Consider the following 24,824-nt stretch of genomic DNA (forward strand, 5'->3'; position numbering starts at 1 on the left):
GTCTTGGGGGTATGCTAACCTCCCCTGTTATTGTAATGGTGAGAGGTTATCATGTCTTGGGGGTATGCTAACCTTCCCTGTTATTGTAATGGTGAGAGGTTAGTATGTCTTGGGGGTATGCTAACCTCCCCTGTTATTGTAATGGTGAGAGGTTATCATGTCTTGGGGTATGCTAACCTCCCTGTTATTGTAATGGTGAGGGGTTAGTATGTCTTGGGGGTATGCTAACCTCCCCTGTTATTGTAATGGTGAGGGGTTAGTATGTCTTGGGGGTATGCTAACCTCCCCTGTTATTGTAATGGTGAGAGGTTAGCATGTCTTGGGGGTATGCTAACCTCCCTGTTATTGTAATGGTGAGTGGTTATCATGTCTTGGGGGTATGCTAACCTCCCTGTTATTGTAATGGTGAGAGGTTAGCATGTTGGGGTATGCTAACCTCCCCTGTTATTGTAATGGTGAGAGGTTAGCATGTCTTGGGGGTATGCTAACCTCCCCTGTTATTGTAATGGTGAGAGGTTATCATGTCTTGGGGGTATGCTAACCTCCCCTGTTATTGTAATGGTGAGAGGTTAGCATGTCTTGGGGGTATGTGTGCATCTGTAACTTTCTCACTCATTGTGATTCATTAAGGACTACTTTAATACACAAGTGAATTTGTCCCAATACTTTTGGTCCCCTAAAATGGGTGGACTAGGTATAAAAAGCTCTGTACTTTCTAAACGGTTCACCCGATATGGATGAAAATACCCTCAAATGAATGTTGACAGTCTGCACTTTAACCTCATAGTCAATGTATAATTTCAAAGTACTGGAGTACAGAGCCAAAACAACAACAAATGTGTCACTGTCCCAATACTGTTGGAGCTCAGGAATCACAGAAGGTCTTTCATTCTGGGTGTTTTTGCCTCCCTCTTTAAGGTGCTACCTCAAACTGCATTAGGTCCTCCTTTCCAGCGGTTGGTTAATTGTATTCAAACAAGTAAAACCCCATGATGATGATGGTGGTGATAGCGATGATGATGATGATGAGACTAGTCAGCTGTCTATTTCCCAGGGTGCTTCAGGATTCCAGTAGGAGGAAGGTCCAGCAGTCCTTCCCTGAAAAGGTCCATCTTCATTTAGATAGTAAATTGTAATCGCTAACCTCTCTGAGAGTGCAAAAGTGGAATATCCTTGATCCTTGAGAGGTGGCTATGTTGCAGAGAGATTGTTCTATGTGTGTGTGTGTGTGTGTGTGTGTGTGGTAATAATCCCTATCTGCAGGCGCAGGAGTCCACAGTCATGTTTGGGTAGACTTTGAGCACCACGTTCTTGTCCTCGTCGAAGAAGAGGATGGAGAGGGAAGACATCTTGTCTGGGACACAGCAGGGCTCAGGGATACCAGACACCACCCCTACCGCTCTCACAATGCTCTGGATGGTGGCGTGGTTGCTAGGCTTCAGAGACTACAGGACAGAAGACAAGGAGGAGGTGAACCACAACATTCACCTTATGACATCAAACATGACAGTTCTACGAAGGTTAAAGACGACATTCCATCAGACTGGAGTAGCACAATGTTCTATCAGACTGGAGTAACACAATGTTCTATCAGACTGGAGTAACACAATGTTCTGTCAGACTGGAGTAACACAATGTTCTATCAGACTGGAGTAACACAATGTTCTATCAGACTGGAGTAACAATGTTCTATCAGACTGGAGTAAAACAATGTTCCATCAGACTGGAGTAACACAATGTTCTATCAGACTGGAGTAACACAATGTTCCACAGACAAATGTTCTATCAGACTGGAGTAACACAATGTTCCATCAGACTGGAGTAACACAATGTTCTGTCAGACTGGAGTAACACAATGTTCTATCAGACTGGAAACTAACAGACAATGTTCTATCAGACTGGAGTAACACAATGTTCTATCAGACTGGAGTAACACAATGTTCTATCAGACTGGAGTAACACAACCTGGAGTAACACAATGTTCTATCAGACTGGAGTAACACAATGTTCTATCAGACTGGAGTAACACAATGTTCTATCAGACTGGAGTAACACAATGTTCTATCAGACTGGAGTAACTAACCAGACAATGTTCTATCAGACTGGAGTAACACAATGTTCTATCAGACTGGAGTAACACAATGTTCTATCAGACTGGAGTAACACAATGTTCTGTCAGACTGGAGTAACACAATGTTCTATCAGACTGGAGTAACACAATGTTCTATCAGACTGGAGTAACACAATGTTCTATCAGACTGGAGTAACGCAATGTTCAATCAGACTGGAGAAACTAATCAGACAATGTTCTATCAGACTGGAGTAGCACAATGTTCTATCAAATGGAGTTGTTCTATCAGACTGGAGTAACACAATGTTCTATCAGACTGGAGTAACACAATGTTCTGTCAGACTGGAGTAACACAATGTTCTATCAGACTGGAGTAACACAATGTTCTGTCAGACTGGAAACACAATGTTCTATCAGACTGGAGTAACACAATGTTCTATCAGACTGGAGTAACACAATGTTCCATCAGACTGGAGTAACACAATGTTCTGTCAGACTGGAGTAACACAATGTTCTATCAGACTGGAGTAACACAATGTTCTATCAGACTGGAGTAACACAATGTTCTATCAGACTGGAGTAACACAATGTTCTATCAGACTGGAGTAACACAATGTTCTATCAGACTCAGACTGGAGTAACACAATGTTCTATCAGACTGGAGTAACACAATGTTCTATCAGACTGGAGTAACACAATGTTCTATCAGACTGGAGTAACACAATGTTCTGTCAGACTGGAGTAACACAATGTTCCATCAGACTGGAGTAACACAATGTTCTGTCAGACTGGAGTAACACAATGTTCTGTCAGACTGGAGTAACACAATGTTCATTCCAACTGGAGTAAAACAACGTTCCATCAGACTGGAGTAGCTAACCAGACAATGTTCTATCACAATGGAGTTACACAATGTTCTATCAGACAGGAGTAACACAATGTTCTATCAGACTGGAGTAACACAATGTTCTGTCAGACTGGAGTAACACAATGTTCTATCAGACTGGAGTAACACAATGTTCTATCAGACTGGAGTAACACAATGTTCTATCAGACTGGAGTAACTACAATGTTCTAGCAGACTGGAGTAACTAACAACAATGTTCTATCAGACTGGAGTAACACAATGTTCTATCAGACTGGAGTAGCACAATGTTCTATCAGACTGGAGTAACAATGTTCTATCAGACTGGAGTAACACAATGTTCTATCAGACTGGAGTAGCTTACACAATGTTCTATCAGACTGGAGTAACTAACAGACAATGTTCTATCAGACTGGAGTAACACAATGTTCTATCAGACTGGAGTAACACAATGTTCTATCAGACTGGAGTAACACAATGTTCCATCAGACTGGAGTAACAACAATGTTCTGACTCAGACTGTTCTATCAGACTGGAGTAACACAATGTTCTATCAGACTGGAGTAACACAATGTTCTGTCAGACTGGAGTAACACAATGTTCTAACACAAATGTTCTATCAGACTGGAGTAACACAATGTTCTGTCAGACTGGAGTAACACAATGTTCTATCAGACTGGAGTAACTACAATGTTCTATCAGACTGGAGTAACACAATGTTCTGTCAGACTGGAGTAACAGACAATGTTCTATCAGACTGGAGTAACACAATGTTCTATCAGACTGGAGAAACACAATGTTCTATCAGACTGGAGTAACACAATGTTCTATCAGACTGGAGTAACAATGTTCCATCAGACTGGAGAAACTAATCAGACAATGTTCTATCAGACTGGAGTAGCACAATGTTCTATCAGACTGGAGTAACACAATGTTCTATCAGTTCTATCAGACTGGAGTAACACAATGTTCTGTCAGACTGGAGTAACACAATGTTCTATCAGACTGGAGTAACACAATGTTCTGTCAGACTGGAGTAACACAATGTTCCGTCAGACTGGAGTAACACAATGTTCCATCAGACTGGAGTAACACAATGTTCTGTCAGACTGGAGTAACACAATGTTCTATCAGACTGGAGTAACACAATGTTCTATCAAACTGGAGGAACACAATGTTCTGTCAGACTGGAGTAACAAATGTTCTATCAGACTGGAGTAACACAATGTTCTATCAGACTGGAACAATGTTCTGTCAGACTGGAGTAACTAATCAGACAATGTTCTATCAGACTGGAGTAACACAATGTTCTATCAGACTGGAGTAACACAATGTTCTATCAGACTGGAGTAACACAATGTTCTGTCAGACTGGAGTAACACAATGTTCCATCAGACTGGAGTAACACAATGTTCTGTCAGACTGGAGTAACACAATGTTCTGTCAGACTGGAGTAACACAATGTTCATTCCAACTGGAGTAACACAATGTTCCATCAGACTGGAGTAGCTAACAGACAATGTTCCATCAGACTGGAGTAGCACAATGTTCTATCAGACTGGAGTAACACAATGTTCTATCAGACTGGAGTAACACAATGTTCTATCAGACTGGAGTAACAACAATGTTCTATCAGACTGGATTAACTAACCAGACAATGTTCTAGTAACACAATGTTCTATCAGACTGGAGTACCAGACAATGTTCTATCAGACTGGAGTAACTAACCAGACAATGTTCTATCAGACTGGAGTAACTAACCAGACAATGTTCTATCAGACTGGAGTAACACAATGTTCTATCAGACTGGACAGCACAATGTTCTATCAGACACAATGTTCTATCAGACTGGAGTAACACAATGTTCTATCAAACTGGAGACTTACCAGACAATGTTCTATCAAACTGGAGTAACTAACCAGACAATGTTCTATCAGACTGGAGTAACAATGTTCTACTGGAGAAACACAATGTTCTATCAGACTGGAGTAACACAATGTTCCATCAGACTGGAGTAACTAACAGACAATGTTCTATCAGACTGGAGTAGGACAATGTTCTATCAGACTGGAGTAACACAATGTTCTATCAGACTGGAGTAGCACAATGTTCTACAGACTGGAGTAACTAACCAGACAATGTTCTATCAGACTGGAGTAGCATACCAGACAATGTTCTATCAGACTGGAGTAACTAACCAGACAATGTTCTATCTGACTGGAGTAACACAATGTTCTATCAGACTGGAGTAGCTTACAGACAATGTTCTATCAGACTGGAGTAACTAACCAGACAATGTTCTATCAGACTGGAGTAACACAATGTTCTATCAGACTGGAGTAACACAATGTTCTATCAGACTGGAGTAACACAATGTTCTATCAGACTGGAGTAACACAATGTTCTATCAGACTGGAGTAACACAATGTTCTATCAGACTGGAGTAACACAATGTTCTATCAAACTGGAGTAACAATGTTCTATCAGACTGGAGTAACTAACCAGACAATGTTCTATCAGACTGGAGTAACACAATGTTCTATCAGACTGGAGTAACACAATGTTCTATCAGACTGGAGTAGCACAATGTTCTATCAGACTGGAGTAACAGAATGTTCTATCAGACTGGAGTAACAGACAATGTTCTATCTGACTCACAATGTTCTGTCAGGCTGGAGTAACACAATGTTCTATCAATCCTGAGTAACACAATGTTCTAGCAGACTGGAGTAGCTTACAACAATGTTCTATCAGACTGGAGTAACTACAATGTTCTATCAGACTGGAGTAACACAATGTTCTATCAGACTGGAGTAGCACAATGTTCTATCAGACTGGAGAAACACAATGTTCTATCAGACTGGAGTAACACAATGTTCCATCAGACTGGAGTAACTAACAGAAAATGTTCTATCAGACTGGTAGGACAATGTTCTATCAGACTGGAGTAACACAATGTTCTATCAGACTGGAGTAACACAATGTTCTATCAGACTGGAGTAACACAATGTTCTGTCAGACTGGAGTAACACAATGTTCTATCAGACTGGAGTAACACAATGTTCTATCAGACTGGAGTAACAATGTTCTGTCAGACTGGAGTAACACAATGTTCTATCAGACTGGAGTAACACAATGTTCTATCAGACTGGATTAACACAATGTTCTATCAGACTGGAGTAACACAATGTTATATCAGACTGGAGTAACGCAATGTTCAATCAGACTGGAGAAACTAATCAGACAATGTTCTATCAGACTGGAGTAGCACAATGTTCTATCAGACTGGAGTAACACAATGTTCTATCAGACTGGAGTAACACAATGTTCTGTCAGACTGGAGTAACACAATGTTCTATCAGACTGGAGTAACACAATGTTCTATCAGACTGGAGTAACACAATGTTCTATCAGACTGGAGTAACGCAATGTTCCATCAGACTGGAGAAACTAATCAGAAAATGTTCTATCAGACTGGAGTAGCACAATGTTCTATCAGACTGGAGTAACACAATGTTCTATCAGACTGGAGTAACACAATGTTCTATCAGACTGGAGTAACACAATGTTCTATCAGACTGGAGTAACACAATGTTCTATCAGACTGGAGTAACACAATGTTCTATCAGACTGGAGTAACACAATGTTCTGTCAGACTGGAGAAACTAATCAGACAATGTTCTATCAGACTGGAGTAACAATGTTCTATCATGTTCTATCAGACTGGAGTAACACAATGTTCTACAATGTTCTATCAGACTGGAGTAACACAATGTTCTATCAGACTGGAGTAACACAATGTTCTGTCAGACTGGAGTAACACAATGTTCCGTCAGACTGGAATAACACAATGTTCCGTCAGACTGGAGTAACACAATGTTCTATCAGACTGGAGTAACACAATGTTCTATCAGACTGGAGTAACACAATGTTCTATCAAACTGGAGGAACACAATGTTCTATCAGACTGGAGTAACACAATGTTCTATCAGACTGGAGTAACACAATGTTCTATCAGACTGGAAACACAATGTTCTGTCAGACTGGAGTAACTAATCAGACAATGTTCTATCAGACTGGAGTAACACAATGTTCTATCAGACTGGAGTAACACAATGTTCTATCAGACTGGAGTAACACAATGTTCTGTCAGACTGGAGTAACACAATGTTCCATCAGACTGGAGTAACACAATGTTCTGTCAGACTGGAGTAACACAATGTTCTGTCAGACTGGAGTAACACAATGTTCATTCCAACTGGAGTAACACAATGTTCCATCAGACTGGAGTAGCTAACCAGACAATGTTCTATCAGACTGGAGTAGCACAATGTTCTATCAGACTGGAGTAACTAACCAGACAATGTTCTATCAGACTGGAGTAACACAATGTTCTATCAGACTGGAGTAACACAATGTTCTATCAGACTGGATTAACTAACCAGACAATGTTCTATCTGACTGGAGTAACACAATGTTCTATCAGACTGGAATAGCTTACCAGACAATGTTCTATCAGACTGGAGTAACTAACCAGACAATGTTCTAGCAGACTGGAGTAACTAACCAGACAATGTTCTATCTGACCGGAGTAACACAATGTTCTATCAGACTGGAGTAGCACAATGTTCTATCGGGCTGGAGTATCACAATGTTCTATCAGACTGGAGTAACACAATGTTCTATCAAACTGGAGTAGCTTACAACAATGTTCTATCAAACTGGAGTAACTAACCAGACAATGTTCTATCAGACTGGAGTAGCACAATGTTCTATCAGACTGGAGAACACAATGTTCCATCAGACTGGAGTAACTAAAAATGTTCTATCAGACTGGAGTAGGACAATGTTCTATCAGACTGGAGTAACACAATGTTCTATCAGACTGGAGTAACACAATGTTCTTCAGACTGGATCTAGACTGGAGTAACACAATGTTCTATCAGACTGGAGTAACACAATGTTCTATCAGACTGGAGTAACACAATGTTCTATCAGACTGGAGTAACACAATGTTCTATCAGACTGGAGTAACACAATGTTCTATCAGACTGGAGTAACACAATGTTCTATCAGACTGGAGTAACAATGTTCTATCAGACTGGAGTAAAACAATGTTCCATCAGACTGGAGTAGCACAATGTTCTATCAGACTGGAGAAACACAATGTTCTAACAGACTGGAGTAACACAATGTTCCATCAGACTGGAGTAACTAACCAGAAAATGTTCTATCAGACTGGAGTAGCACAATGTTCTATCAGACTGGAGTAACACAATGTTCTATCAGACTGGAGTAACACAATGTTCTATCAGACTGGAGTAACACAATGTTCTATCAGACTGGAGTAACACAATGTTCTATCAGACTGGATTAACACAATGTTCTATCAGACTGGAGTAACACAATGTTATATCAGACTGGAGTAACGCAATGTTCAATCAGACTGGAGAAACTAATCAGACAATGTTCTATCAGACTGGAGTAGCACAATGTTCTATCAGACTGGAGTAACACAATGTTCTATCAGACTGGAGTAACACAATGTTCTGTCAGACTGGAGTAACACAATGTTCTATCAGACTGGAGTAACACAATGTTCTATCAGACTGGAGTAACACAATGTTCTGTCAGACTGGAGTAACACAATGTTCTATCAGACTGGAGTAACACAATGTTCTATCAGACTGGAGTAACACAATGTTCTATCAGACTGGAGTAACGCAATGTTCCATCAGACTGGAGAAACTAATCAGACAATGTTCTATCAGACTGGAGTAACACAATGTTCTATCACAATGGAGTTACACAATGTTCTATCAGACTAACACAATGTTCTATCAGACTGGAAGTAACACAATGTTCTGTCAGACTGGAGTAACACAATGTTCTATCAGACTGGAGTAACACAATGTTCTGTCAGACTGGAGTAACACAATGTTCTGTCAGACTGGAGTAACACAATGTTCTCAGACTCAGACTGGAGTAACACAATGTTCTATCAGACTGGAGTAACACAATGTTCTATCAAACTGGAGTAACACAATGTTCTGTCAGACTGGAGTAACACAATGTTCTATCAGACTGGAGTAACACAATGTTCTATCAGACTGGAGTAACACAATGTTCTGTCAGACTGGAGTAACTAATCAGACAATGTTCTATCAGACTGGAGTAACACAATGTTCTATCAGACTGGAGTAACACAATGTTCTATCAGACTGGAGTAACACAATGTTCTGTCAGACTGGAGTAACACAATGTTCCATCAGACTGGAGTAACACAATGTTCTGTCAGACTGGAGTAACACAATGTTCTATCAGACTGGAGTAACACAATGTTCTATCAGACTGGAGTAACACAATGTTCTATCAGACTGGAGTAACACAATGTTCTGTCAGACTGGAGTAACACAATGTTCTATCAGACTGGAGTAACACAATGTTCCGTCAGACTGGAGTAACACAATGTTCTGTCAGACTGGAGTAACACAATGTTCTGTCAGACTGGAGTAACACAATGTTCATTCCAACTGGAGTAACACAATGTTCCATCAGACTGGAGTAACACAATGTTCTATCAGACTGGAGTAACACAATGTTCTATCAGACTGGAGTAACTAACCAGACAATGTTCTATCAGACAGGAGTAGCATACCAGACAATGTTCTATCAGACTGGAGTAGCACAATGTTCTATCACAATGGAGTTACACAATGTTCTATCAGACAGGAGTAACACAATGTTCTATCAGACTGGAGTAACACAATGTTCTGTCAGACTGGAGTAACACAATGTTCTATCAGACTGGAGTAACACAATGTTCTGTCAGACTGGAGTAACACAATGTTCTATCAGACTGGAGTAACACAATGTTCCATCAGACTGGAGTAACACAATGTTCTATCAGACTGGAGTAACACAATGTTCTATCAGACTGGAGTAACACAATGTTCTGTCAGACTGGAGTAACACAATGTTCTGTCAGACTGGAGTTACACAATGTTCTATCAGACTGGAGTAACACAATGTTCTGTCAGACTGGAGTAACTAATCAGACAATGTTCTATCAGACTGGAGTAACACAATGTTCTATCAGACTGGAGTAACACAATGTTCTGTCAGACTGGAGTAACACAATGTTCTATCAGACTGGAGTAACACAATATTCTGTCAGACTGGAGTAACACAATGTTCCATCAGACCGGAGTAACACAATGTTCTGTCAGACTGGAGTAACATAATGTTCTGTCAGACTGGAGTAACACAATGTTCATTCCAACTGGAGTAACACAATGTTCCATCAGACTGGAGTAGCACAATGTTCTATCAGACTGGAGTAACACAATGTTCTATCAGACTGGAGTAACACAATGTTCTATCAGACTGGATTAACACAATGTTCTATCTGACCGGATTAACACAATGTTCTATCTGACCGGAGTAACACAATGTTCTATCAGGCTGGAGTAACACAATGTTCTATCAAACCTGAGTAACACAATGTTCTAGCAGACTGGAGTAGCTTACCAGACAATGTTCTATCAGACTGGAGTAACTAACACAATGTTCTATCAGACTGGAGTAGCTTACCAGACGATGTTCCATCTGACTGGAGTAACTAACCAGACAATGTTCTATCAGACTGGAGTAGCTTACAGACATATTCCATCTCTGGATAACACAATGTTCTATCAGACTGGAGTAACTAACCAGACAATGTTCTATCAGACTGGAGTAACTAACCAGACAATGTTCTATCAGACTGGAGTAACTAACCAGACAATGTTCTATCAGACTGGAGTAACTAACCAGACAATATTCTATCAGACTGGAGTAACTAACCAGACAATGTTCTATCAGACTGGAGTAACTAACCAGAAAATGTTCTATCAGACTGGAGTAGCACAATGTTCTATCAGACTGGAGTAACACAATGTTCTATCAGACTGGAGTAACACAATGTTCTGTCAGACTGGAGTAACACAATGTTCTATCAGACTGGAGTAACACAATGTTCTATCAGACTGGAGTAACAATGTTCTGTCAGACTGGAGTAACACAATGTTCTATCAGACTGGAGTAACACAATGTTCTATCAGACTGGATTAACACAATGTTCTGTCAGACTGGAGTAACACAATGTTATATCAGACTGGAGTAACGCAATGTTCAATCAGACTGGAGAAACTAATCAGACAATGTTCTATCAGACTGGAGTAGCACAATGTTCTATCAGACTGGAGTAACACAATGTTCTATCAGACTGGAGTAACACAATGTTCTGTCAGACTGGAGTAACACAATGTTCTATCAGACTGGAGTAACACAATGTTCTATCAGACTGGAGTAACGCAATGTTCCATCAGACTGGAGAAACTAATCAGAAAATGTTCTATCAGACTGGAGTAACAGTTCAATCAGACTGGAGAAACTAATCACAATGTTCTATCAGACTGGAGTAACACAATGTTCTATCAGACTGGAGTAACACAATGTTCTATCAGACTGGAGTAACAATGTTCTATCAGACTGGAGTAACACAATGTTCTATCAGACTGGAGTAACGCAATGTTCCATCAGACTGGAGAAACTAACAACAATGTTCTATCAGACTGGAGTAGCATACCAGACAATGTTCTATCAGACTGGAGTAGCACAATGTTCTATCACAATGGAGTTACACAATGTTCTATCAGACTGGAGTAACACAATGTTCTGTCAGACTGGAGTAACACAATGTTCTATCAGACTGGAGTAACACAATGTTCTGTCAGACTGGAGTAACACAATGTTCCGTCAGACTGCAGTAACACAATGTTCCATCAGACTGCAGTAACACAATGTTCTGTCAGACTGGAGTAACACAATGTTCTATCAGACTGGAGTAGCACAATGTTCTATCAGACTGGAGTAACACAATGTTCTATCAGACTGGAGTAACACAATGTTCCATCAGACTGGAGAAACACAATGTTCTGTCAGACTGGAGTAACACAATGTTCCATCAGACTGGAGTAACACAATGTTCTGTCAGACTGGAGTAACACAATGTTCTATCAGACTGGAGTAACACAATGTTCTATCAAACTGGAGTAACACAATGTTCTGTCAGACTGGAGTAACTTATCAGACAATGTTCTATCAGACTGGAGAAACGCAATGTTCTATCAGACTGGAACAATGTTCCATCAGACTGGAGTAACACAATGTTCTGTCAGACTGGAGTAACAATGTTCTGTCAGACTGGAGTAGCACAATGTTCTATCAGACTGGAGTAACTAACAGACAATGTTCTATCAGACAGGAGTAGCATACCAGACAATGTTCTATCAGACTGGAGTAGCACAATGTTCTATCACAATGGAGTTACACAATGTTCTATCAGACAGGAGTAACACAATGTTCTGTCAGACTGGAGTAACACAATGTTCTATCAGACTGGAGTAACACAATGTTCTGTCAGACTGGAGTAACACAATGTTCCGTCAGACTGGAGTAACACAATGTTCCATCAGACTGCAGTAACACAATGTTCTGTCAGACTGGAGTAACACAATGTTCTATCAGACTGGAGTAACACAATGTTCTGTCAGACTGGAGTAACACAATGTTCTATCAGACTGGAGTAACACAATGTTCTATCAGACTGGAGTAACACAATGTTCTGTCAGACTGGAGTAACACAATGTTCTATCAGACTGGAGTAACACAATGTTCTGTCAGACTGGAGTAACACAATGTTCCATCAGACTGGAGTAACACAATGTTCTGTCAGACTGGAGTAACACAATGTTCTGTCAGACTGGAGTAACACAATGTTCATTCCAACTGGAGTAACACAATGTTCTATCAGACTGGAGTAACACAATGTTCTATCAGACTGGAGTAACACAATGTTCCGTCAGACTGGAGTAACACAATGTTCCATCAGACTGCAGTAACACAATGTTCTGTCAGACTGGAGTAACACAATGTTCCATCAGACTGGAGTAACTAACCAGACAATGTTCTATCAGACAGGAGTAGCATACCAGACAATGTTCTATCAGACTGGATTAACTAACCAGACAATGTTCTATCTGACTGGAGTAGCACAATGTTCTATCAGACTGGAATAGCTTACCAGACAATGTTCTATCAGACTGGAGTAACTAAATGTTCTATCTGAGAGTAACACAATGTTCTATCAGACTGGAGTAGCACAATGTTCTATCAGACTGGAGTAGCACAATGTTCTATCAGACTGGAGTAACACAATGTTCTATCGGGCTGGAGTAACACAATTTTCTATCAGACTGGAGTAACACAATGTTCTATCAAACTGGAGTAGCTTACCAGACAATGTTCTATCAGACTGGAGTAACTAACCAGACAATGTTCTATCAGACTGGAGTAACACAATGTTCTATCAGACTGGAGTAACACAATGTTCTATCAGACTGGAGTAGCACAATGTTCTATCAGACTGGAGTAACAGAATGTTCTATCAGACTGGAGTAGCTTACCAGACAATGTTCTATCTGACCGGAAACACAATGTTCTGTCAGGCTGGAGTAACACAATGTTCTATCAATCCTGAGTAACACAATGTTCTAGCAGACTGGAGTAGCTTACCAGACAATGTTCTATCAGACTGGAGTAACTAACCAGACAATGTTCTATCAAACTGGAGTAACTAACCAGACAATGTTCTATCAGACTGGAGTAGCACAATGTTCTAACAGACTGGAGTAACACAATGTTCCATCAGACTGGAGTAACTAACCAGAAAATGTTCTATCAGACTGGAGTAGCACAATGTTCTATCAGACTGGAGTAACACAATGTTCTGTCAGACTGGAGTAACACAATGTTCTATCAGACTGGAGTAACACAATGTTCTGTCAGACTGGAGTAACACAATGTTCTATCAGACTGGAGTAACACAATGTTCTATCAGACTGGAGTAACACAATGTTCTGTCAGACTGGAGTAACACAATGTTCTATCAGACTGGAGTAACACAATGTTCTATCAGACTGGATTAACACAATGTTCTATCAGACTGGAGTAACACAATGTTATATCAGACTGGAGTAACGCAATGTTCAATCAGACTGGAGAAACTAATCAGACAATGTTCTATCAGACTGGAGTAGCACAATGTTCTATCAGACTGGAGTAACACAATGTTCTATCAGACTGGAGTAACACAATGTTCTGTCAGACTGGAGTAACACAATGTTCTATCAGACTGGAGTAACACAATGTTCTATCAGACTGGAGTAACACAATGTTCTATCAGACTGGAGTAACGCAATGTTCCATCAGACTGGAGAAACTAATCAGAAAATGTTCTATCAGACTGGAGTAACACAATGTTCTATCAGAATGGAGTAACACAATGTTCTATCAGACTGGATTAACACAATGTTCTATCAGACTGGAGAAACTAATCAGACAATGTTCTATCAGACTGGAGTAACACAATGTTCTATCAGACTGGGGTAACACAATGTTCTATCAGACTGGAGTAACGCAATGTTCCATCAGACTGGAGAAACTAATCAGACAATGTTCTATCAGACTGGAGTAGCACAATGTTCTATCACAATGGAGTTACACAATGTTCTATCAGACAGGAGTAACACAATGTTCTATCAGACTGGAGTAACACAATGTTCTGTCAGACTGGAGTAACACAATGTTCTATCAGACTGGAGTAACACAATGTTCTATCAGACTGGAGTAACACAATGTTCTGTCAGACTGGAGTAACACAATGTTCCATCAGACTGCAGTAACACAATGTTCTGTCAGACTGGAGTAACACAATGTTCTATCAGACTGGAGTAACACAATGTTCTATCAGACTGGAGTAACACAATGTTCTATCAGACTGGAGTAACACAATGTTCCATCAGACTGGAGAAACACAATGTTCTGTCAGACTGGAGTAACACAATGTTCCATCAGACTGGAGTAACACAATGTTCTGTCAGACTGGAGTAACACAATGTTCTATCAGACTGGAGTAACACAATGTTCTATCAAACTGGAGTAACACAATGTTCTGTCAGACTGGAGTAACACAATGTTCTATCAGACTGGAGTAACACAATGTTCTATCAGACTGGAGTAACACAATGTTCCATCAGACTGGAGTAACACAATGTTCTATCAGACTGGAGTAACACAATGTTCTATCAGACTGGAGTAGCACAATGTTCTATCAGACTGGAGTAACTAACCAGACAATGTTCTATCAGACAGGAGTAGCATACCAGACAATGTTCTATCAGACTGGAGTAGCACAATGTTCTATCACAATGGAGTTACACAATGTTCTATCAGACTGGAGTAACACAATGTTCTATCAGACTGGAGTAACTAACGAGACAATGTTCTATCAGACTGGAGTAACACAATGTTCTGTCAGACTGGAGTAACACAATGTTCCGTCAGACTGCAGTAACACAATGTTCCATCAGACTGCAGTAACACAATGTTCTGTCAGACTGGAGTAACACAATGTTCTATCAGACTGGAGTAACACAATGTTCTATCAGACTGGAGTAACACAATGTTCTATCAGACTGGAGTAACACAATGTTCTATCAGACTGGAGTAACACAATGTTCTGTCAGACTGGAGTAACACAATGTTCTATCAGACTGGAGTAACACAATGTTCTGTCAGACTGGAGTAACACAATGTTCCATCAGACTGGAGTAACACAATGTTCTGTCAGACTGGAGTAACACAATGTTCTGTCAGACTGGAGTAACACAATGTTCATTCCAACTGGAGTAACACAATGTTCCATCAGACTGGAGTAACACAATGTTCTGTCAGACTGGAAACACAATGTTCTGTCAGACTGGAGTAACACAATGTTCATTCCAACTGGAGTAGCACAATGTTCTGTCAGACTGGAGTAACACAATGTTCCATCAGACTGGAGTAACTAACCAGACAATGTTCTATCAGACAGGAGTAGCATACCAGACAATGTTCTATCAGACTGGATTAACTAACCAGACAATGTTCTATCTGACTGGAGTAGCACAATGTTCTATCAGACTGGAATAGCTTACCAGACAATGTTCTATCAGACTGGAGTAACTAACCAGACAATGTTCTATCAGACTGGAGTAACTAACCAGACAATGTTCTATCAGACTGGAGTAGCACAATGTTCTATCAGACTGGAGTAGCACAATGTTCTATCAGACTGGAGTAACACAATGTTCTATCGGGCTGGAGTAACACAATGTTATCAGACTGGAGTAACACAATGTTCTATCAAACTGGAGTAGCTTACCAGACAATGTTCTATCAGACTGGAGTAACTAACCAGACAATGTTCTATCAGAGTGGAGTAACACAATGTTCTATCAGACTGGAGTAACACAATGTTCTATCAGACTGGAGTAGCACAATGTTCTATCAGACTGGAGTAACAGAATGTTCTATCAGACTGGAGTAGCTTACCAGACAATGTTCTATCTGACCGGAGTAACACAATGTTCTGTCAGGATGGAGTAACACAATGTTCTATCAAACCTGAGTAACACAATGTTCTAGCAGACTGGAGTAGCTTACCAGACAATGTTCTATCAGACTGGAGTAACTAACCAGACAATGTTCTATCAGACTGGAGTAGCACAATGTTCTATCAGACTGGAGAAACACAATGTTCTAACAGACTGGAGTAACACAATGTTCCATCAGACTGGAGTAACTAACCAGAAAATGTTCTATCAGACTGGAGTAGGACAATGTTCTATCAGACTGGAGTAACACAATGTTCTATCAGACTGGAGTAACACAATGTTCTATCAGACTGGAGTAACACAATGTTCTGTCAGACTGGAGTAACACAATGTTCTATCAGACTGGAGTAACACAATGTTCTATCAGACTGGAGTAACACAATGTTCTGTCAGACTGGAATGTTCTATCAGACTGGAGTAACACAATGTTCTATCAGACTGGATTAACACAATGTTCTATCAGACTGGAGTAACACAATGTTATATCAGACTGGAGTAACGCAATGTTCAATCAGACTGGAGAAACTAATCAGACAATGTTCTATCAGACTGGAGTAGCACAATGTTCTATCAGACTGGAGTAACACAATGTTCCATCAGACTGCAGTAACACAATGTTCTGTCAGACTGGAGTAACACAATGTTCTATCAGACTGGAGTAACACAATGTTCTATCAGACTGGAGTAACACAATGTTCTATCAGACTGGAGTAACGCAATGTTCCATCAGACTGGAGAAACTAATCAGAAAATGTTCTATCAGACTGGAGTAGCACAATGTTCTATCAGACTGGAGTAACACAATGTTCTATCAGACTGGAGTAACACAATGTTCTGTCAGACTGGAGTAACACAATGTTCTATCAGACTGGAGTAACACAATGTTCTGTCAGACTGGAGTAACACAATGTTCATTCCAACTGGAGTAACACAATGTTCCATCAGACTGGAGTAGCTAACCAGACAATGTTCTATCAGACTGGAGTAGCACAATGTTCTATCACAATTGAGTTACACAATGTTCTATCAGACAGGAGTAACACAATGTTCTATCAGACTGGAGTAACACAATGTTCTGTCAGACTGGAGTAACACAATGTTCTATCAGACTGGAGTAACACAATGTTCTGTCAGACTGGAGTAACACAATGTTCCATCAGACTGGAGTAACACAATGTTCTGTCAGACTGGAGTAACACAATGTTCTATCAGACTGGAGTAACACAATGTTCTATCAAACTGGAGTAACACAATGTTCTGTCAGACTGGAGTAACACAATGTTCTATCAGACTGGAGTAACACAATGTTCTATCAGACTGGAGTAACACAATGTTCTGTCAGACTGGAGTAACTAATCAGACAATGTTCTATCAGACTGGAGTAACACAATGTTCTATCAGACTGGAGTAACACAATGTTCTATCAGACTGGAGTAACACAATGTTCTGTCAGACTGGAGTAACACAATGTTCCATCAGACTGGAGTAACACAATGTTCTGTCAGACTGGAGTAACACAATGTTCTGTCAGACTGGAGTAACACAATGTTCATTCCAACTGGAGTAACACAATGTTCCATCAGACTGGAGTAGCTAACCAGACAATGTTCTATCAGACTGGAGTAGCACAATGTTCTATCAGACTGGAGTAACACAATGTTCTATCAGACTGGAGTAGCACAATGTTCTATCAGACTGGAGTAACTAACCAGACAATGTTCTATCAGACTGGATTAACTAACCAGACAATGTTCTATCTGACTGGAGTAGCACAATGTTCTATCAGACTGGAATAGCTTACCAGACAATGTTCTATCAGACTGGAGTAACTAACCAGACAATGTTCTATCAGACTGGAGTAGCACTATGTTCTATCAGACTGGAGTAGCACAATGTTCTCTCAGACTGGAGTAGCACAATGTTCTATCAGACTGGAGTAACACAATGTTCTATCGGGCTGGAGTAACACAATGTTCTAGCAGACTGGAGTAACTTACCAGACAATGTTCTATCAGACTGGAGTAACTAACCAGACAATGTTCTATCAAACTGGAGTAACTAACCAGACAATGTTCTATCAGACTGGAGTAGCACAATGTTCTATCAGACTGGAGAAACACAATGTTCTAACAGACTGGAGTAACACAATGTTCCATCAGACTGGAGTAACTAACCAGAAAATGTTCTATCAGACTGGAGTAGGACAATGTTCTATCAGACTGGAGTAACACAATGTTCTATCAGACTGGAGTAACACAATGTTCTGTCAGACTGGAGTAACACAATGTTCTATCAGACTGGAGTAACACAATGTTCTATCAGACTGGAGTAACACAATGTTCTGTCAGACTGGAGTAACACAATGTTCTATCAGACTGGACACAATGTTCTATCAGACTGGATTAACACAATGTTCTATCAGACTGGAGTAACACAATGTTATATCAGACTGGAGTAACGCAATGTTCAATCAGACTGGAGAAACTAACCAGACAATGTTCTATCAGACTGGAGTAGCACAATGTTCTATCAGACTGGAGAAACACAATGTTCTAACAGACTGGAGTAACACAATGTTCCATCAGACTGGAGTAACTAAACAGAAAATGTTCTATCAGACTGGAGTAGGACAATGTTCTATCAGACTGGAGTAACACAATGTTCTATCAGACTGGAGTAACACAATGTTCTATCAGACTGGAGTAACACAATGTTCTGTCAGACTGGAGTAACACAATGTTCTATCAGACTGGAGTAACACAATGTTCTATCAGACTGGAGTAACACAATGTTCTATCAGACTGGAGTAACACAATGTTCTATCAGACTGGAGTAACACAATGTTCTGTCAGACTGGAGTAACACAATGTTCTATCAGACTGGAGTAACACAATGTTCTATCAGACTGGATTAACACAATGTTCTATCAGACTGGAGTAACACAATGTTATATCAGACTGGAGTAACGCAATGTTCAATCAGACTGGAGAAACTAATCAGACAATGTTCTATCAGACTGGAGTAGCACAATGTTCTATCAGACTGGAGTAACACAATGTTCTGTCAGACTGGAGTAACACAATGTTCTATCAGACTGGAGTAACACAATGTTCCATCAGACTGGAGTAACTAACCAGACAATGTTCTATCAGACTGGAGTAACACAATGTTCTATCAGACTGGAGTAACACAATGTTCTGTCAGACTGGAGTAACTAATCAGACAATGTTCTATCAGACTGGAGTAACACAATGTTCTATCAGACTGGAGTAACACAATGTTCTGTCAGACTGGAGTAACACAATGTTCTATCAGACTGGAGTAACACAATGTTCTGTCAGACTGGAGTAACACAATGTTCTATCAGACTGGAGTAACACAATGTTCTGTCAGACTGGAGTAACACAATGTTCCATCAGACTGGAGTAACACAATGTTCTATCAGACTGGAGTAACACAATGTTCTGTCAGACTGGAGTAACACAATGTTCTATCAGACTGGAGTTACACAATGTTCCATCAGACTGCAGTAACACAATGTTCTGTCAGACTGGAGTAACACAATGTTCTATCAGACTGGAGTAACACAATGTTCTATCAGACTGGAGTAACACAATGTTCTGTCAGACTGGAGTAACACAATGTTCTATCAGACTGGAGTAACACAATGTTCTATCAGACTGGAGTAACACAATGTTCTGTCAGACTGGAGTAACTAATCAGACAATGTTCTATCAGACTGGAGTAACACAATGTTCTATCAGACTGGAGTAACACAATGTTCTATCAGACTGGAGTAACACAATGTTCCATCAGACTGGAGTAACACAATGTTCTGTCAGACTGGAGTAACACAATGTTCTGTCAGACTGGAGTAACACAATGTTCCATCAGACTGGAGTAACACAATGTTCCATCAGACTGGAGTAACACAATGTTCTGTCAGACTGGAGTAACACAATGTTCTATCAGACTGGAGTTACACAATGTTCTATCAGACTGGAGTAACACAATGTTCTGTCAGACTGGAGTAACACAATGTTCTGTCAGACTGGAGTAACACAATGTTCTGTCAGACTGGAGTAACACAATGTTCCGTCAGACTGGAGTAACACAATGTTCCATCAGACTGGAGTAACACAATGTTCTATCAGACTGGAGTAACACAATGTTCTGTCAGACTGGAGTAACACAATGTTCTATCAGACTGGAGTTACACAATGTTCTATCAGACTGGAGTAACACAATGTTCTGTCAGACTGGAGTAACACAATGTTCTATCAGACTGGAGTAACACAATGTTCTATCAAACTGGAGTAACACAATGTTCTGTCAGACTGGAGTAACACAATGTTCTATCAGACTGGAGTAACACAATGTTCTGTCAGACTGGAGTAACTAATCAGACAATGTTCTATCAGACTGGAGTAACACAATGTTCTATCAGACTGGAAGTAACACAATGTTCTATCAGACTGGAGTAACACAATGTTCCATCAGACTGGAGTAACACAATGTTCTGTCAGACTGGAGTAACACAATGTTCTGTCAGACTGGAGTAACACAATGTTCTATCAGACTGGAGTAACACAATGTTCTATCAGACTGGAGTAACACAATGTTCTGTCAGACTGGAGTAACACAATGTTCTATCAGACTGGAGTAACACAATGTTCTGTCAGACTGGAGTAACACAATGTTCCATCAGACTGGAGTAACACAATGTTCTGTCAGACTGGAGTAACACAATGTTCATTCCAACTGGAGTAACACAATGTTCCATCAGACTGGAGTAGCTAACCAGACAATGTTCTATCAGACTGGAGTAGCACAATGTTCTATCAGACTGGAGTAACACAATGTTCTATCAGACTGGAGTAGCACAATGTTCTATCAGACTGGAGTAACTAACCAGACAATGTTCTATCAGACAGGAGTAGCATACCAGACAATGTTCTATCAGACTGGAGTAGCACAATGTTCTATCACAATGGAGTTACACAATGTTCTATCAGACAGGAGTAACACAATGTTCTATCAGACTGGAGTAACACAATGTTCTGTCAGACTGGAGTAACACAATGTTCTATCAGACTGGAGTAACACAATGTTCTGTCAGACTGGAGTAACACAATGTTCCATCAGACTGCAGTAACACAATGTTCTGTCAGACTGGAGTAACACAATGTTCTATCAGACTGGAGTAACACAATGTTCTATCAGACTGGAGTAACACAATGTTCTGTCAGACTGGAGTAACACAATGTTCTATCAGACTGGAGTAACACAATGTTCTATCAGACTGGAGTAACACAATGTTCTGTCAGACTGGAGTAACTAATCAGACAATGTTCTATCAGACTGGAGTAACACAATGTTCTATCAGACTGGAGTAACACAATGTTCTGTCAGACTGGAGTAACACAATGTTCTATCAGACTGGAGTAACACAATGTTCTGTCAGACTGGAGTAACACAATGTTCCATCAGACTGGAGTAACACAATGTTCTGTCAGACTGGAGTAACACAATGTTCTATCAGACTGGAGTAACATAATGTTCTGTCAGACTGGAGTAACACAATGTTCATTCCAACTGGAGTAACACAATGTTCCATCAGACTGGAGTAGCTAACAGACAATGTTCCATCAGACTGGAGTAACAATGTTCTATCAGACTGGAGTAACTAACCAGACAATGTTCTATCAGACTGGATTAACTAACCAGACAATGTTCTATCTGACTGGAGTAACACAATGTTCTATCAGACTGGAGTAGCACAATGTTCTATCAGACTGGAGTAACTAACCAGACAATGTTCTATCAGACAGGAGTAGCATACCAGACAATGTTCTATCTGACTGGAGTAACTAACCAGACAATGTTCTATCAGACTGGAGTAACTAACCAGACAATGTTCTATCTGACCGGAGTAACACAATGTTCTATCAGACTGGAGTAGCACAATGTTCTATCAGACTGGAGTAACACAATGTTCTAGCAGACTGGAGTAGCTTACCAGACAATGTTCTATCAGACTGGAGTAACTAACACAATGTTCTATCAAACTGGAGTAGCTTACCAGACAATGTTCTATCAGACTGGAGTAACTAACCAGACAATGTTCTATCAGACTGGAGTAACACAATGTTCTATCAGACTGGAGTAACACAATGTTCTATCAGACTCAGTAACACAATGTTCTATCAGACTGGAGTAACACAATGTTCTAGCAGACTGGAGTAGCTTACCAGACAATGTTCTATCAGACTGGAGTAGCTTACAGACAATGTTCTATCAGACTGGAGTAAACAGACAATGTTCTATCAGACTGGAGTAACTAACCAGACAATGTTCTATCAGACTGGAGTAACTTAGCAGACAATGTTCTATCTGACCGGAGTAACACAATGTTCTATCAGACTGGAGTTGTTCAATGTTCTGTCAGACTGGAGTAACACAATGTTCTGTCAGACTGGAGTAACACAATGTTCTATCAGACTGGATTAACACAATGTTCTATCAGACTGGAGTAACACAATGTTCTGTCAGACTGGAGTAACACAATGTTCCATCAGACTGCAGTAACACAATGTTCTGTCAGACTGGAGTAACACAATGTTCTATCAAACCTGAGTAACACAATGTTCTAGCAGACTGGAGTAGCTTACCAGACAATGTTCTATCAGACTGGAGTAACTAACACAATGTTCTATCAGACTGGAGTAGCTTACCAGACAATGTTCTATCTGACTGGAGTAACACAATGTTCTATCAAACCTGAGTAACACAATGTTCTATCAGACTGGAGTAGCTAACCAGACAATGTTCTATCAGACTGGAGTAACTAATACAATGTTCTATCAGACTGGAGTAGCTGACAATGTTCTATCAGACTGGAGTAACTAATACAATGTTCTATCAGACTGGAGTAACTAACCAGAAAATGTTCTGTCAGACTGGAGTAACTAACGAGACAATGTTCTATCAGACTGGAGTAACTAACCAGACAATGTTCTATCAGACTGGAGTAACTAACCAGACGATGTTCTCTAAGACTGGAGTAACTAACCAGACAATGTTCTATCTGACTGGAGTAACTAACCAGACAATGTTCTATCAGACTGGAGTAACTAACCAGGCGATGTTCTATCAAACTGGAGTAACTAACCAGACAATGTTCTATCAGACTGGAGTAACTAATCAGACGATGTTCTATCAGACTGGAGTAACTAACCAGACAATGTTCTATCAGACTGGAGTAACTAACCAGACAATGTTCTATCAGACTGGAGTAACTAACAGACAATGTTCTATCAGACTGGAGTAACTAACCAGACAATGTTCTATCAGACTGGAGTAACTAACCAGACAATGTTCTATCAGACTGGAGTAACTAACCAGGCAATGTTCTATCAAACTGGAGTAACTAACAGACAATGTTCTATCAGACTGGAGTAACTAACCAGACAATGTTCTATCAGACTGGAGTAACTAACCAGACAATGTTCTATCAAACTGGAGTAACTAACCAGACAATGTTCTATCAGACTGGAGTAACTAACCAGACAATGTTCTATCAGACTGGAGTAACTAACCAGACAATGTTCTATCAGACTGGAGTAACACAATATTCTATCAAACCTGAGTAACACAATGTTCTAGCAGACTGGAGTAGCTTACCAGACAATGTTCTAGCAGACTGGAGTAACTAACACAATGTTCTATCAGACTGGAGTAGTTCCAGACGATGTTCCATCTGACTGGAGTAACACAATGTTCTATCAGACTGGAGTAGCTTACCAGACAATGTTCTATCAGACTGGAGTAACTAACCAGACAATGTTCTATCAGACTGGAGTAACTAACCAGACAATGTTCTATCAGACTGGAGTAACTAACCAGACAATGTTCTATCAGACTGGAGTAACTAACCAGACAATGTTCTATCAGACTGGAGTAACTAACCAGACAATGTTCTATCAGACTGGAGTAACTAACCAGACAATGTTCTATCAGACTGGAGTAACTAACCAGACAATGTTCTATCAGACTGGAGTAACTAACCAGACAATGCTCTATCAGACTGGATTAACTAACCAGACAATGTTCTATCAGACTGGAGTAACACAATGTTCTATCAGAATGGAGTAACCAACCATACAATGTTCTATCAGACTGGAGTAACAAACCAGACAATGTTCTATCAGACTGGAGTAACTAACCAGACAATGTTCTATCAGACTGGAGTAACTAACCAGACAATGTTCTACCAGACTGGAGTAACTAACCAGACAATGTTCTATCAGACTGGAGTAACTAACCAGACAATGTTCTGTCAGACTGGAGT

The 24,824-nt window shown here is 40.1% G+C and overlaps 1 protein-coding gene across 2 annotated transcripts in view; it reads right to left on the reverse strand.

Annotated features, from left to right (window-relative positions):
* Positions 1-599: 599 nt before the first annotated feature.
* bmp3 (bone morphogenetic protein 3) overlaps positions 600-24,824 on the reverse strand; it is a 62,644-nt gene continuing 38,419 nt past the window's right edge. For both annotated transcript variants that reach the window (XM_042320213.1, XM_024415095.2), the window contains exon 3: positions 600-1,445. In XM_042320213.1, coding sequence (XP_042176147.1) covers positions 1,254-1,445 — 192 coding nt within the window. In that variant the 3' untranslated portion in view covers positions 600-1,253. The remainder of the gene's footprint in view (positions 1,446-24,824) is intronic.

This window comes from Oncorhynchus tshawytscha, linkage group LG04, assembly GCF_018296145.1.
Source record: "Oncorhynchus tshawytscha isolate Ot180627B linkage group LG04, Otsh_v2.0, whole genome shotgun sequence".
Lineage (NCBI taxonomy): Eukaryota > Metazoa > Chordata > Actinopteri > Salmoniformes > Salmonidae > Oncorhynchus > Oncorhynchus tshawytscha.